Source organism: Panicum virgatum, chromosome 5N (genome assembly GCF_016808335.1).
Source record: "Panicum virgatum strain AP13 chromosome 5N, P.virgatum_v5, whole genome shotgun sequence".
NCBI lineage: Eukaryota > Viridiplantae > Streptophyta > Magnoliopsida > Poales > Poaceae > Panicum > Panicum virgatum.
This window is the reverse complement of record NC_053149.1, coordinates 15953335-15970550: the sequence shown is the minus strand read 5'-3', so window position 1 is coordinate 15970550 and position 17216 is coordinate 15953335. Positions and strand designations below refer to the sequence as shown.

The following is a 17216-nucleotide window of genomic DNA, read 5'->3' as shown; positions in this document are numbered from 1 at the left end:
CCCTGCCGCACCTCGGGGCCACGGCCTCCTGCCGCCGCCGTGGCCCGTTGTTACCCGGCCTCCGCGAGGAGGCGCAGCGCGCGTAGGCGGGGGGCAAAGGTGGCAGGGGGTCTCGCGGAGCTGCCGGGGCCACGCGGAGCCACGTTTTTGTGGCTCCGGCTCGCCCAAACCGCTCCAGTCAGCGGGATTTCAGGGGGCTCCGACGTCGAAGCCGCTTTGGAATCACCGTTTGGGAGGGATTCGCCTGGAGCCGCTCGAGGAGTCGCACAAGGAGCCCTCCCAAACGGGGTCTAAACACAACATTTATTAAACGAGGAGAAACAAAAAATGGAAAAAAGTATTAGAGGGTAAACTTGATCAATTTAAGTAGTTAGCATTAAATTAGTTTTATCTAAGTTAGTAAGTTGATAAATCGAATATATACAGTTGACTATTCTCTAGGGGTATATATATATAGGACACACTGCCTTAGATTCTTCTCGATGTGCACATTTGTGTAGCAAATACATGAGTCTATCACATCAGCCAGACTTTGGGAGACAAAAAGAATGATGGGCAATGTCTATGGCTTCATCTTAGCCCATTATGTGTCATGAATGCATAGATAACTAAATCTGTTGTGTCAAACATTACAAGAGATATGCAAATTAACTTGAATCATACCGGACAAAAGTTATTTACACCAGTCATAGTAATGTGCTCGAGAGTTATTGAGTTTGCTAATTTGGGTAAATTGATCGATTGTGACGAGTGTATGTACTTCGATTCTGCAAGTGGAAACTAACCGTGTGTTGAATTTGAACGTTTATTTCCTCCTATGCATCATTTATGAATGTTTTTTTTCCTCGAAAAATCATGTACTTTCCTCCATCCTGAAATATAGAGCATCCTGATTTTTTACAGACGAATTATAGAGGTAGAGAAAAGACGCATATGCTCCTTATTAGTGCATTGTTTAGTTAATCAATTGTTTAATTTTTAGTGTTCGCACCAAAACTAAAGAGACTAGCTGCCTTTTTTACTCCCTTGATCCACCACAATTATTCTTTTTACAAAATTAGCACCAAAACCAAAGAGATTATTATGACTTTTTGTCCAAAAACTCTATGATGCCTTACGTTTGGGTATAATTTTAAATCCTCAAATGACTTATATTTCAGGACGAAAGAAGTATGGATGATCACGGCCCTATGTATAGGGCACATTGTAGTAGTTTCACGGAAACAAATCATATAATGCACGCGTGGGCGCTGCAGCTCCTCAGCCTCCACCAACCTGATGCCTGCCCTTTTTGTCGAAAGGCTCGAGATTCAGGAGCGGCCCTCCTCAACGCGCGTCGTTCCGACCGTTCATCAAGACATCAACCAACGCCGAGACAAAGCGGTCTCCGCGGCTGAGTCCGGCCGGCCAACCGACGGAATAAAGGTGGCCGTGAAGCTCACAGCGATGGCCTGCTAGACCTCGAGACGGCAGGTGTGGCTGGCAGGCGTGTCGGGCACCGCGCTGCACCCAGCCGGACACGGCGGCGGTATCCATCGCCTCAGGTGAGGCCCTCACCTCTCCATCCCCCGGGCGGGGCCAGGAGGGGCCGGGCCGGGGCATCTCTGGCTCCGCGCGCGCGCCGGAGCTAGCCAATGCGCCGTGTCGGCAATCGGCTGGCCGCGCGATCCGCCAAATCCTTCTCTCCGATCCAGACGCCGACCCGCGGCTACGTCTCGGCGTCTCGCGCTCTCGATCGCGCGCGGCCGGCCGGCCGGCGCGGAGGAGATGGATGGCGAGGTCTCGCTAGCTGCAGCAGTGGCGCCGGGCACGCGCGGCGCGTGGACGTTCACGTGCGCGCCAAGATGCGCACGGACCGGGACAAAGGCGCCCGGGGCCCGGGCCGACGGCGACGTCCACCGCGGGGAGCTGAGACCGGAAGCCGACGCGGACGCGAGCGCGGGCGGCGGAGCGCGAGGGGTCTCTCTTGACGCCACCGGCCGTGGGTCCGCTGGTACGTACAAGTTGCAAAGCAAGCGGCAAGCAACTTGCCGCCGCCCGTCCCGACGACGGGATGTGAGGCTTGGCTGTTCGACGAGCCATATCGTGTGCGTGTCCTGAGAGGAACGCAAACAAGTCAAGCAACCCTTGTCGTGTCTTGCCGTCTTGGGCGATACCCCGTATGAGGCGGAGGAGAAAAACTTGCGCGTTACTGTTCTCTACGACTATGCGGAGAATAAATACGCCGCCCATGTTCCCGCGCATTTATGTCGATAGCTAGATCTACTGCACTTTTTTTCTAAAGTTAGTCGTACAATCATACTGATAAAAAAAATTGACAGGAATAATGGTTTTCCAACATCTTGTAATTTTTACTCCATCCGTTCTAAGTTGTAAATCACTTTAGAATTGTCCCAGCTTAAAGGGGTCCAACTCTAACCAAATTTATAGAAAAACAGAATAACATCTACAAGACTATATCAGATAAATGCATCATCAAGACATTCCATAGTTGATTCCGTAAAACTAATTTGATGATGTAGTGTTGATGTTTTTTTCCTATAAAAAGTTAGGAAAATAGACGTTTTGGTCCTTCAATTTTGATCTGAGGGTAAAATTCATCCCTCAACTTTCAAATAAACTAATATAGTCCCTAAACTTTTATTTTTGGGTCAAACTCATCCTTGTGCTATATTATATATACTCCATAATAACATGAGATTTATGCAAGAAGTCCTCTTAACCGTTGTCTCCTCCCTCTTCTAAATATCTCAACAATTTATTATTACTAGCAAATATTTGGCCAATGCAAGAAAATCGAGCATCAATGCATGCATTTAGGAGCTGAACATCACAGTGTTAAATTTGGAACATAGATTTTATTTATTCATGCATCACATTGTATCGCGGGCGCATGAAGATAGAGTAGAAATTAAGGAGGAGAAGAAAAAAATTAAGGGTAAAAAAGATTTTTTTTGCATTTACCTCATATCATTATGGAGTATAATATCTGCATAAGGACGGATATGACACTAAAATAAAGTTTTTTTTGGCACACCCTAAATAAAGTTGAGGAACTAATATAGGCCAATTTGAAGGTTGAGAGATGAATTTGACCCTCACAGTAAAGTTGATGGACCAAGATAGCTATTTTGCTGAAAAGTTAAGTTGTTATAAAAGTTTGGCTTAGAACAAAGTTACGACAAAACTATAGTTTGAGAATGGATGTAGTATTCAGAATGATCTCAGACTCGCTAAATAATCTAATTTTGGAGTTAGGGGGTAACCACTAGTCACATGACCGCTGCTTGCCGAGGCAATGCATGCATTCATTTTTCAACTCAAAATTCACAAAATACCGTTAATTTTGTGGCAATTCAAGTGTATCAAGTATTGAAGATTACATTCTTCGCCCTTTCAAATCAAACTGAAAGTTCAGATCTTTGTATTTTTCGATTCGAGAACGCAAGAGCACTTAGAAATGGATGAAAAATATTCTCGATTCATTGTAACGACCCACTGAAGAAGGCCCAACCTAAGTAAAATACCTGGGCTGCAGTCTATCCTAGGCTTCAAATTTGGCCCGCAATTAGGGCCCGATTTCAGAGGGCTAGTACAGAAAAGGCCCAGTCAAGCGCAGCAGATACATACTGCACTGCAGCACGTGACGGATTTGGATATCCAACTGAACCAATCACGCGCGGGAATGCGATTCCCAGCCCACCTGCTGCATTCCAGTGGGCCATCCCCAACCGCGCCGACCCACATCGCGTCGCGTCATCCACTCCGCCGCACACGCGCTCCCCGCTCCGCAACGACGCCGGAAATGGTCGCCGCCGCCGCCGCCATGGCCACCGCCGCGTCCGCTGGCGTGCCTCCACTCAGCGGGCCCCGCGGCCCCGCGCGGCACCGCAGCCGCGGCGTCATCGTGCGCTGCGCCGCGGTGGCGGGCGGCGCGGCCGAGGCGCCGGCCTCCGCGGGCGCGCGGGCGTCCGCGGACTGCGTCGTGGTGGGCGGCGGCATCAGCGGCCTCTGCACCGCGCAGGCGCTGGCCACGAAGCACGGCATCGGGAACGTGCTCGTCACGGAGGCCCGCGCCCGCCCCGGCGGCAACATCACCACCGTCGAGCGCCCCGAGGAAGGGTACCTCTGGGAGGAGGGGCCCAACAGCTTCCAGCCCTCCGACCCCGTCCTCACCATGGCCGTACGCTATTCCCTTGCGCCCCTCACCCGCTTCTTCTCCTCGGACCGCTGCGGGGGCGTGAAATGCTGAATGGATTGGGGTTGGGTGCGTGCGCGCGCGCAGGTGGACAGCGGGCTCAAGGACGACTTGGTGTTTGGGGACCCGAACGCGCCGCGGTTCGTGTTGTGGGAGGGGAAGCTGAGGCCCGTGCCATCCAAGCCCGCCGACCTCCCGTTCTTCGACCTCATGAGCATCCCTGGCAAGCTCAGGGCTGGCTTTGGGGCGCTCGGCATCAGACCGCCGCCTCCAGTTCGTGCTCTCCCCGTGCTGCATTCTTAAATCTTTGTGCATTTTGATTGCTCAATTGCCAACGGGGCTGAGCGTTTCTGGCGAAGGTTTCAGGGCCGTGAGGAGTCAGTGGAGGAGTTCGTGCGCCGCAACCTCGGGGCTGAAGTCTTTGAGCGCCTCATTGAGCCTTTCTGCTCAGGTGCTTATTGCAGTGTGTGATGGCTCTTTGTTCTGGTCTGCTCCTTGCAGTGATTACCATAATAACTTAACAGTTTCGATGCAAACTTAAGGTGTCTATGCTGGTGATCCTTCCAAGCTCAGTATGAAAGCTGCATTTGGGAAGGTGTGGCGCCTGGAAGAGGCTGGAGGTAGTATCATTGGTGGAACCATCAAGACAATTCAGGAGAGGGGCAACAATCCTAAACCACCGAGGGATCCGTAAGTGATTGATCCTTTTTTTTCCTTTGTTCCATCAATCAGCTCATCAGCTGTTCTGTCATTCTAATCTGTTGTCACCTCTTTTAGCCGCCTTCCGAAGCCAAAGGGGCAAACAGTTGCATCTTTCAGGAAGGGTCTCGCCATGCTTCCAAATGCCATTACATCCAGGTTTGTTGTTATTTTTTTGTATATTTATTTATATTGAATCAGTTATCCCGTTCTATACAATATTGGTATCGTTCTCTCAATCCTATAATTGGATGGTTAAGGCAGCTGCGCCTACTATTCAGACAATGTTGATACCAATTAGGGCAATCTCATCCTTTGCATCCTGTTTTGTGCTGATATCTACAATATAGGTTATAGATGGGCATTCCATAAGGGTTGGATTATGGAGCATGTTAGTGACTTAGTGTACGCGTCCTTGTAACTTGGCAGTTGGCACGAACCATCAGTAGGTGTAATATTTGTATCACTGATCTGGAATTATTGTTTTGGTCCTCACTTTCATTCTGTTCTGTACTTCCTTCATTTACAGCTTCGGTAGTAAAGTCAAGCTTTCCTTGTAACTTGGGCACGAACCATCAGTAGGTGTAATATTTAGATCACTGATCCGGAATTAATGTGCTGGTCCTCACTTTCATTCTATTCTGTACTTCCTTGATTTACAGCTTGGGTAGTAAAGTCAAGCTTTCCTGGAAACTCACGAGCATTACAAAATCAGATGGCAAGGGATATGTATTGGTGTATGAAACACCTGAAGGGGTTGTTTCAGTGCAGGCTAAAAGTGTTATCATGACGATTCCATCATATGTTGCTAGTGACATCTTGCGTCCACTTTCAGTAAGTATGAAACTGTCAATTTTCACGTTTCCAGAAACTGGAGTACTGTGCTTCTCAATACCTTTGAACATACTTAATTGGGAAATGACCAGTCAGTGGTAATGTTTGCACTTGTTTGAAGAATTGATACTATGTGCCCTTCTGTCGTCAACATCTCCATTGCCAAATGACGTCTGAATAATTCTTGTTATCTGCTGAATGGATCGTGTGTCTGAGCAAATTGTGGGTGCTTATGATATTTTTCCTTAGTAGTGATGAGTAATTTCAGAGGTTGGATTAGACAGAACTGATGAAGATTTTCTGGACAAACTAATTGGACTTGTAGCATTGCCTAATGTTTGAAATTGTAGAGTTTCTGTGTTCCTAAGTTTATACCATACAACAACAACAACAACGTAGCTTTTTTTCCCAAGCAAGTTGGGGTAGGCTAGAGATGAAACCCGAAAGAAATAAATTCAAGGTTCAGGCACATTGATAGCTAGTCTCCAAGCGCTCCTATCCAAAGCTATCTCTTTAGAGATATTCCAATTCTTAAGGTCTCTCTTAACCGATTCATCTCACGTCAGTTTAGGTCTACCTCTACCCCTCTTTACATTATCGACCCGCTCAAGAACCCCATTACGCACCGGCGCCTCAGGAGGCCTTCGTTGGACATGTCCAAACCATCTCAGCCGATGCTGGGTAAGTTTCTCCTCAATTGGTGCCACTCCGACCCTATCCCGAATAACTTCGTTCCGGACTCTATCCCTCCTTGTGTGCCAGCAAAACCACCGCAACATCCGCATCTCTGCTACACTCAGTTGCTGGACATGTCGTCTTTTTGTAGGCCAACATTCAGCACCGTATAGCATCGCCGGACGAATTGCTGTCCTATAGAATTTGCCTTTTAGCTTTTGTGGCACCCTCTTGTCACAAAGGATGCCCGAAGCTTGTCGCCATTTCAACCAGCCAGCTGAAATTCTATGCCTAACATCTTCATCAATGTCGCCATCCTTTTGTAGCACCGATCCTAAATACCGAAAAGAATCCTTCTGGACCACCACTTGTCCATCTAGACTAACGTCTCACCCCTCATGCCTAATCGCGCTGAAATCGCACATCATGTACTCGGTCTTGGTCCTACTAAGTCTGAACCCTTTCGACTCTAACGTGCGTCTCCACAGCTCTAATTTCCTATTAACCCCTGCCCTACTCTCGTCAACTAGCACCACATCATCAGCAAAGAGCATACACCAAGGGATCTCGCCTTGTATATCCCTTGTGACCTCATCCATCACTAAAGCAAATAAATAAGGGCTCAATGTTGACCCCTGGTGTAGGCCTATGTTAATAGGAAAGTCAGTGGTGTTGCCATCACATGTCCGGACAAATGTCGTCACATCCTTGTACATATCCTTAATGAGGGTAATGTACTTAGTTGGGACTTTGTGCTTCTCCAAGGCCCACCACATGACATTTCTCGGTATTTTGTCATATGCCTTCTCAAGGTCAATGAAGACCATGTGCAAGTCCTTCTTCTGCTCCCTATATCTCTCCATCAATTGTCGTATTAAGAAAATCGCCTCCATGGTTGACCTTCCAGGCATGAACCCAAATTGGTTTTGGGTCACACTTGTCACTCTTCTTAGGCGATGCTCGATAACCCTCTCCCAAAGCTTCATCGTATGGCTCATCAGCTTAATCCCACGGTAGTTAGTACAATTTTGAACATCGCCCTTGTTTTTGAAGATAGGTACTAATATACTTCTCCTCCATTCTTTCGGCATCTTGTTTGACCGAAAAATGAGATTAAAAAGCTTAGTTAACCATACTATTTCTCTATCTCCTAGGCATCTCCACACCTCAATGGGGATACCATCAGGACCCATCGCTTTACCTCCCTTCATCCTCTTCAAAGCCTCCCCGATCTCTACCTCCTGAATTCTCCTCACAAAACGTCTGTTGGTATCGTCAAAAGAGTCATCTAACTTAAGGGTAGGGCCCTCACTCTCCCCATTAAACAACGTGTCGAAGTACTCTCTCCATCTATCCATGATGTCCTCATCCTTCACTAGCAGTCGATCTGTCCCATCCTTAATGCATTTGATTTGGTTGATGTCCCTTGTCTTCCGCTCGCGGATCCTAGCCATCCTATAAATGTCCTTCTCCCCTTCTTTCGTGCCTAGCCGCTGATACAGGTCATCATACGCCTTACCCTTTGCTACACTCACAGCTCGCTTTGCAACCCTCTTCGCTAATTTATAGCCCTCGATGTTGGCTGCACTCTTGTCAAGGTGGAGGCGCTTGAAACACTCCTTCTCCTTAATAGCCCTTTGCACCTCGTCATTCCACCACCAGGTGTCTTTCCCCTCCTGTTTGCCTCTCCTACTTACGCCAAACACCTCTGAGGCCCCCTTCCGAACACATGTTGCCATCTTTAGCCACATGTCATCTGCGTCTTCTCCTTCTTCCCAAGGCCCCTCACCTAGCATCCTTTCCTTAAACGCTTGTGCCGCTTCCCCTCTAAGCTTCCACCACTTTGTTCTCGCAATCTTGGCACGTTTGTCCCGGTGGACACGTACCCGAAGACGAAAGTCCGCCACCACAAGCTTGTGTTGAGGGACAACACACTCCCCAGGTATCACCTTACAATCTAAGCAATCACGTCTATCCTCCCTCCTAGCAAGGATAAAATCGATCTGGCTCGAGTGTTGTCCACTACGAAACGTCACAAGATGAGATTCCCTCTTCTTAAACACGGTATTCGCTATCAACAAGTCGTAGGCTAACGCGAAGTTCAACACATCCTCCCCCTCTTGACTCCTGCTACCGTACCCAAAACCCCCGTGCACTCGCTCGAACCCTACATTAGTCGCACCCACATGGCCGTTGAGATCTCCTCCTATGAAGAGTTTCTCGCTGGTAGGCACGGTACTAACCATGCTATCTAGATCTTCCCAGAACTGCATCTTGGTGCTCTCACTAAGGCCTACCTGAGGGGCATAGGCACTGATCACATTCAAAACCGAATCTCCAACTACCAACCGGATTAGAATAATCCGGTCGCCTTGCCTTCTAACCTCTACGACTCCATCCTTAAGGCTCCTATCAATCAAGATGCCTACACCATTCCTACCCGGAGTTGCTCCCGTGTACCAAAGCTTGAAGCCAGTATCCTCAACCTCCTTCGCCTTCTGACCCTTCCATTTAGTCTCCTGAACGCATAGAATATTTACACGCCTCCTAATTGCTACATCAACTAGCTCTCGCAACTTACCCGTTAGGGACCCTACGTAGGTGTTTATACGCCTCCTAAGTTTATACCATGTTTTAAAAAATGCGCATTAGTGACTAATTTGCAGCATTCTGCATGTTAAAAGGCGAACAATTTCCAACTAAGTAGGTGCATTCACAAAAAGAGAGAACAGGAGAATATGTGGCACAACAGAACCCAAGTTCCCCAGCATGACAACCCTAATCATGAAGCACAACTAACAATTTGTTGGGTTGGTGATGTACGGCTGTAGGCCTGTACCTGCCTTGTTGATAGGTTGCTGCTTCAGCAATTTGATTCTCCTTTCACCATGTCTAATATTTATACTAGCCTATCAACCCGTGCTACTGCACGGACTAAATAAAATTAATATAAAAATAAGGCTTATAACTAATAATTATACTTATGTATCTCACGTTCTCTTTCATCTTTTAAAAATTTCAACACATAATCTAAAATAAATATTTATTATTATATAGTTGCAGTAGATTTTATTCTGCATGACCCTCCATGTGTTTGATATGTATTTTATTGGACCATTTGTTTATGAATTGGTGTTCTTATCTCTTCCATCATGTATGATAATATCATAAACAATAGTATATTAATAGCATATCAAGAAGTAGCGTTTTTATATAAACAATAGCATAAATAGTATATTAATAATGATAGAAATAGTAATCTAGAATTTTATATTGATGCACTTTAATATTTTATTATAATTATATAATTTAGATTCAGATTTAGGGGTTTACTTTAATAACTTTTAGTAATGACATATTTGGATAATTTATATGCAAATTTAGGGGCATATTTGCATTATTTTCATAATGACATAGGTGGGTAATTTATACAAAGGTTAGGGGTTACTTTATATCTGTTTTATAATGGCAGAGGTGTGTAATCTAGATACATGTTGAGGGGGTTACTTTAGTCTATTTTCATGATGGCAGAGTTAGGTAATTTATTAGGAAAGATAACAGATCCAACGACTATTATTATTGGATTTATCAGATTGATAGCCGGATGTTTCTGATTTTTGTGAGAATTTCTAGGATTTATCTATTTTTTTAGAGTGTCCACCTAGGATCTTAGGTGGCTTCATGTAGAGACTTAAAAGGAGCCTCCAATTAGTAATAGTAAGATGAGATTGGACTGCCCTCCATCTAGTTCAGTATAGTATAAATTTATATTAGCAACATGTTATTTTCGAGAATCTGTGAGACAGTAGACATACATCATCATATGATCATTGAAACTTGTCTTTGCCCTCCACAGAGCGATGCTGCAGATGCCCTTTCAAGATTCTATTATCCACCAGTTGCTGCTGTAACTATTTCGTATCCAAAGGAAGCTATTAGGAAAGAATACCTAATTGATGGGGAGCTTCAAGGATTTGGGCAGTTGCATCCACGTAGTCAAGGAGTTGAGACATTAGGTATTCTTGCAATCGAGTATTAACCTCACGTCCTCACATCATCTACATAATATTTTCTTTCCCTACTGGTTTGCTTTTATTCTGGTGTTAAATTTTGTCTTCTTTGTTAAATCCCAAAGATATGAATCAAGATAGTGGTGGTATGCTTTTGTAGGAACAATATACAGCTCATCACTCTTTCCAAATCGTGCTCCTGCTGGAAGGGTGTTACTCCTAAACTACATAGGAGGTGCTACAAACACAGGAATTGTTTCCAAGGTTAGTAGTTTCCTGTTGAACTTATTGCCTTGTGTTTTGTGATTATGGTATATTTACCATAAAAAGGAAATTGTTCTTTAATATGTAATAATCGACATGAGTATTGACTGCAATTTTCACCGACAACAGCATTAGGAGTCCATGATAAATCTGAGCCACCAGTTATATATGCAATTTAGCCCTGGCTTTAGTCTTACTAAATTGCCTCGTACTGGCTATATTTCTAATGATGCCATCTCATTTGCAGAGTGAAAGTGAGCTGGTAGAAGCAGTTGACCGTGACCTCAGGAAAATGCTAATCAACCCTAGAGCAGTGGACCCTTTAGTCCTCGGTGTCCGAGTGTGGCCACAAGCCATACCTCAGTTCCTGGTAGGACATCTTGATCTTCTGGAGGCTGCAAAATCTGCCCTGGACCGAGGTGGCTACGATGGGCTGTTCCTCGGAGGAAACTATGTAGCAGGAGTTGCCCTGGGCCGATGCGTGGAGGGTGCCTATGAGAGCGCCTCGCAAATATCTGACTTCCTGACCAAGTACGCTTACAAGTGATGAAAGAAGTGGAGCTGCTCGTTATTTTGCATAGGTGAGAATGAAACCAGGAGCGCACAAAGTTTACGAGCATTTTCCATCTTATCTCCTAAGTTCTGCTACTTCTGATCTTTTTTCCCTGTTAGTAATTAGTTAGATTGTAGGGCTGTAGGGCATTGTTCTGTAATTCTGTTCGCCATCCTACAAAACACATTTTCTTTCACGTTAACCCACGAGATCTATTAAGACTCGTGTAGAGTTTTCGTGCGAACACTAGTTCCAGCAAAAATCAAATACTATCTTGCAAGAGCAAACATAATGTCAACTGGGATTTCCTTGGATAATTCTTTTGCTTCTGTGCGAAGCATAAAAAGTTGTGAATAAATATGTGAATCCTTGGTAACATTTTTATTAGCAGTGATACTCTTTGCAAGCACGTGTTCTGGGAACGCATTGCGGTATTGGAACGGGAGTGCATTGAGGTACACAATCCAGTAATTCATCGCAACCGAGTATAAAAAAGAATTCTAGATAACAAAATCCTAGGATGCAGGGGTACTATATAGTACCCCGGTAGCCGAAACTTCATCTAGAAGGAGAACCATTACACTTGTACTGCGGCCACTCAACCTGTGCACTTAGAAAATTATAGCTTGTAATGTATTGCTAATGCAAAGGATGACAAAGTGAACACACCTAGTACTCGAGAGCCCCAAACCCTGGGCTGCCTGCACGCTGTCGAGGCAACAACAATGCCAGCTGACGAGGGACTCGGGGCACACGAAACCATGGCAGATCACGGAGGATGAGGAAGCCCTGCCTGGCTGCTGATTTCTACCCTAGCACCCACCGGTTACCTTTTCTTTCTGTGTCATTTCTACCCTTGGCTGCAACCTGTTCCTCTGTCTCCTGCAGCCTGTCTGGCCCTGCCGGCGACGAGCAGGAGCAGAGAGACCGTGGGGCGGAGCGAGGGGCCAGGCCGGGTGATCCGGCGACCGGCGCCAGACAGGGGCACAATATAATCATTAGGGCTCGCGCTTCGATCGGCCCCAGCACCTCCCTTGACGTGTGTGCAAGAATGCCTGCCATGGAACTTTCTAGCCTTTTTGCTTAACACAAAGGTGCCTGTTTCTGTAGCATACAAGTGCTGAATTCCTAGCCATGCATAGGAAGCAACCAAGCAAAGAAACAAGGCTGGCAGTGTGCTGGCTGCACCCTGCATGCACGGCCTGCAGAATGTAGGCACTCACTGTGATGAAGCCCCCACGGGAAGGTAGGGTCCTTGAAATGAGTACTCTACAGTTCTATGAAGCCTTTTTCTTTCCATCCTAGAACAGCATATGCAAACCTTTGTTGCGCACGTATCTCGATGCATGGGCACGCAACCATCAGGATATTCTCGGTGGGGAGTATTATCATCAAGACTGTTAACTAGGTAACCGAGCCGGAGGACTCTCACATTCTATGAAACTCTCTCCTCTATCTTTATAATGACTCTGCAATGTCAGCAAATTTAATGCTCATAACACTCATACGACATTTCCATTGAGACTGGCCTAATTAATTTGGCTGTCAAGCCACTGGTCCACTGGATCAACAGCTGAGTGAAGACATTCAGAGACTAGCTAGTATGCACACCAGCTCTATCCTAATCAGTTGAAAGATTATTAGTGAGCCCTTTTTTTAAAAAAAAATTCCGTGTGCGACAAGCTAACGGTGATCGAGTTGTTTGTTGCTCATTTGCTTTGCGGTGTTTAGTTTACTCCTCCCGGCGTCCGTCCTAGGTGCTTTGACAAAGATGAACATCTTTTGAATTTTTTTTATTAAGCACGTACTAGCACTAGGCGATGTTAGTTAGATACCAGTACTACCACCTGGCACCTGATGTCTCATCTTTCGACTACCACGAAAGAAGAAGAAGATCGATGCATTGCATCCATGGTAGCCGCCGATGTTTCGAGTCATCATCGCCGATGCATGCCACGTGCACGGGAGTGCCAAGAAGGGCCGGGGCCAAAAAGCCGGCAGCGTTACGTGAAACCCGCACGGCCTGCCGCTTGCTCAGCTCAGGTAGTGAGGTGGTCGATCATATCAGGTGTGCGACCGAACCACTAGCTAGCTCGCATGCGTCGTCGCACATAAAAAGCGAACGCGTAGCGCGTGTCGTGCGCCGTGGACACTGTCTGGACACACAGGGCACAAAATTCCCCTGCTAGGCTACTAGCCGAGGAGAAATCCTCTTGACATTCCGTTGTGTGCCGCGAGTCACTTTTACCAACACGAATCGCGTGTTGCTTGCGAAGATCGAAGCAAAGCAAGGAAGGAGCAAATAAAGCCGGTGTGGAATTGAAAAGGAGAGCGGCGGCCGGTGCCAACAAGTCGACCGACCTGAATGTTCAGTCAGTCCGTCCGGGGACTGGAGCAGAGCTAGCAGGCCATGCGTGGCCGCTGAGTTGAGCGCCATGCGTAACTCGGTGCCTGCCAAGGAGCATCTACTCTCGATCCGGTGCCGTTGCTGTCAAAAGCGAAAGATGGGCTTTGTTCGTGCCCCGTATCTCCGTCGGCTAATTCGATCGCTGGCGGTTCCATCTTTCAATCGCTTCAGTCCATGCTGCCCTTTTTCCTTTCCTCGACAAAAGAAGGAACAAGTTCGTTCATATTGCTAATATAATGCTAGCGTGATGGCCACTTTTTAATTTTATTGAGCAAATTTTCTATATGCTATTGAACAATATAGCTCATCCCTTTATGTGCCATCGGAAATTAGTATATTCTTTCTAATGCGATCGTTTATAATTTCTCATCCATCAGCACATATCTCTTCAATAGCATCGTTTATAATTCCTTATATTCCATTAAGAAGTATAGCCCATCCCCATGTGCTATTGATAAATTTATCCAGTATTATAAATATTAGTACTTTATTATATAAATTTATTCAAACTTGAAATATTCTATCAAACTTGAAATATTCTAACTCTAAAAAAGTTGGAATAATCTACAATTTAGAATGGGCCGGGACTGCCTGGCTGCCTGCGAGACAACCCGTATGTAGCTGGTCTGTCTCTTGTTAGGTTGTGCCTGCCAAAGTCTGGTGCCGAGGTATGGAGTGTATACAAAAGAAAACAAGGCGCCTCCTGTCCGCGCAAAGCCCGTGCACGTCTCTGCAGCCGCGCGCGGCCTAGCGCCCTTTCCGAGCTCTCGGCGTACCAGGATGCCGCGCGCGGCTTCGATCGCCTCGCAGTCTTGCACCTCGCGCACAAAAGGCGCGATCGAGCTGGCTCTGCTTTTGTGCTTCGCCTTGTCTCCTTGAGCGATCGATCGGTCGACAAGCCCGCCGCCCTCAAGCAGTGACGCGCAATAAAATTAGATCGATTTGATGATCGAATCCATCATTAGCAGCATCGCTTCGTTCGATGGGATCAGTTGCTTGCAGAGTCGACAAATTTAAAGTGGGCGCGTGAAAGCCACGAGCGAGCGAGGATACCTTGCATTGGTAGAGTTCCACAGCCAAGAGATGATGCTCTTGCTTGGTCCAGGACTAGGACTGACGATGAGCCGCGTTTGTTTAGCTCTGCTCAGCTGAACGAAGGTGCATCTAAATTCGATCGGGTCATTATTTTACACTATTACTCCAGTTTCTAGTGCATTCATCGATCACAGGGGTCGGATGGATGGCACAGCAACTAAGGGTTTGTTTGGTTTGGGACTGCTCCGCTCTAGAAAATTCAGCTCCACTTTATTGTTTGTAAGTGAGAGTGGCGTACATCTAAAAACTTTAAAGATTGGTGGTCAGAAATGGTCGCGACAAGAGGAGTTTCGCGCAAGGATTTAAAATCTCTTGTTGTTCTCGTATGCTGGGAGATCTAGAATGAGCATAATGCACGTATCTTCAACAGTACAGGTTGCAGTGACAAAGAAGATTAAGGGAGAGGTGTCGGCTTGGATTTTGGCTGGGACGAAGCACCTGACATGCCTAATTGGTAGAGCTTGAATTTCTTCCAGAGAGTTTGAATGCGGGTTCTCTTTGTAAAGTTTTTTCTTCCAGTTTTGTAACCTTTTGACTTTACTCTCTCCTTATTGATACAACGGGCTGCTCTCCTGCCCGATTCTATTTCAAAAAAAAACTTGAAAGATTATATATTTTGGGAGCCTATTTTATTCCATACAGTAGTTATTTCAAAAAAAAACCTTTGAAAGATTATATACATGCACAACTCATAGGAAGTTGAAAGGCAAGCCCTTTTTACAGCAGTTATTCCATACTCTACCAGTACGGCACCGTGTAATTATCAGCCATCTGCCTATCGATAGTACTACTCCAATACTGCATCAGCTTTTTGACTAACAGTGTACTACAACAAATGCAATAAACACCACACCGACTCCTACTAGCTAGTACACTGCACACCGCTGCTGCTGCATGCTGGTCACCATCATCCTGCCTGCTGCCTGCAGGAGGCAGCAGGGTGTCTGGGATTTGCATCATGCCGGGCGCAGAAGAGGAACAGACGTGCCAATAAAAGGGTTAGCATCGAGCCTTTTCTGTTCTCTCCCCTGCCGTGCGCGTCAGGACGGAGTGCGTCTACGGCAGAAGCTAGCGGGAGGGGAAAAAAGGTCGGAACGAAGCTTGGTCACAAAAAGGAGTGGTGTCTCCTGTGTCCCCTCCCTTCTGAGGAACGTTTCGTCCTTTCTCACCCGGAAACGGGGCATGCTAACTGCCGCACTTGACAGTTGAATGTCTGGTCGATCGACTGGGAGAAATTAGGTGTGCAAACACCACTTGCATCGGGCGGCAATCGTATGCTGTTACTTTTGAAGCTGGAACGTAAGGAGTAGACAGACTATCTATCGGCTTTGGAGTTATGGCCCTGCAGAAGTTGATGGCGAGCAAGGTCTCGTCGCTAGCTGCCTACTAGTTTCGATCCTGCGCGAATCCCGCACCGCAAAGTCCACCGGCAACGCTCGCCGGCTAACCGACGCCACTAGCTAGCTCCTCATCACTCCCCATCGTCTGAAACAGGCCAACCAGACAGACGACGGCAGTGAACGATCGAAAAAGAAAGAAAGAAGAAGAAGAAAAAAAAGTAAAGCTGGCGCGTCGCCGTCGTCTCGGCAAATTGGATTCGACGGGAAAACGACCACCCCCCGTCCCGGCTCAATCCCTGGCGCCAAAGGCGACCCTATCTGACCGGTCGGGGAAGGCGCCGCCCCCCCCGACCCGTCGCGGTGACGTGCCCGCCCTGCTTCGGCAAACGGCCCGTCTGATCGCAGCTCCAGATCGATCGGGCGCGCGGGCACGGGCGGGCGACCGTGCCCCGGCCGAAAACGACCGGTCGGCGCACGAGCTGGGGGCGCGGCGCGGCGGTCGCTTTCGGCGGGCGGGGGCGTGTCCCCGGGCTGTAGCCCCGCGCCGCGGCAGGCCTCGCGCGGGTGTCAACACCGAGCCGTGCCCGTGCCGCGGCCACCCCGGCCGGTGGATTCTTCGGTCCCCGCCTCCATAACCGGCGCGCGCGCGTGCACGTACACCCCGGCCGCCGAGCTTGCCGCCCGTGCGTTGACGCCGCCGCTACCATCACGGCGACCGCCGCCGCACGCCCGCGTACGATCGAGTGGCTGGTCCTGGCCGCCGGCTATCCACGGCCATGGCTAGCTAGCTTGGTCGCTACTGCACGCCATGCCGGCCGGCCGGCCGGGCCACCCACCCACGCACGCACGTACTCTACAGCAACCTCCGTGGCGATCGAGCTGATCGCATCACGCATTGATCATGCGTGGGCGACTGCTCGAGCGTGCACCCATGATTGTGCGTGTCAGGATCCGGGACACATGATTGTCCGGTGGCCTGGCCGATCGGTGCGTGTGGGTGTTGGTGTCGGGGACGACGACGATGATGATGGATGGATGGATGCATCGGTGTGGGGGGCTCACCGGAGATTTGGGTGGTGGTGGCCGCGCATCCCCGGGCGCGCGCGCTCGAGTGCACCCCGTACCAACCCAACACGTCCGC

The 17216-nt window shown here is 47.8% G+C and overlaps 1 protein-coding gene across 1 annotated transcript; it reads left to right on the top strand.

Annotated features, from left to right (window-relative positions):
- The first annotated feature begins 3746 nt into the window (after positions 1–3746).
- On the top strand, positions 3747–11550 carry LOC120673534 (protoporphyrinogen oxidase, chloroplastic-like). The gene is made up of 9 exons (XM_039954405.1): positions 3747–4183; positions 4286–4471; positions 4565–4649; positions 4741–4888; positions 4976–5056; positions 5560–5731; positions 10263–10422; positions 10577–10680; positions 10928–11550. The coding sequence occupies exons 1-9, from the start codon at positions 3806–3808 to the stop codon at positions 11225–11227; spliced, it is 1614 nt and encodes a 537-aa protein (XP_039810339.1). The 5' UTR covers positions 3747–3805; the 3' UTR covers positions 11228–11550.
- Positions 11551–17216: the final 5666 nt, after the last annotated feature.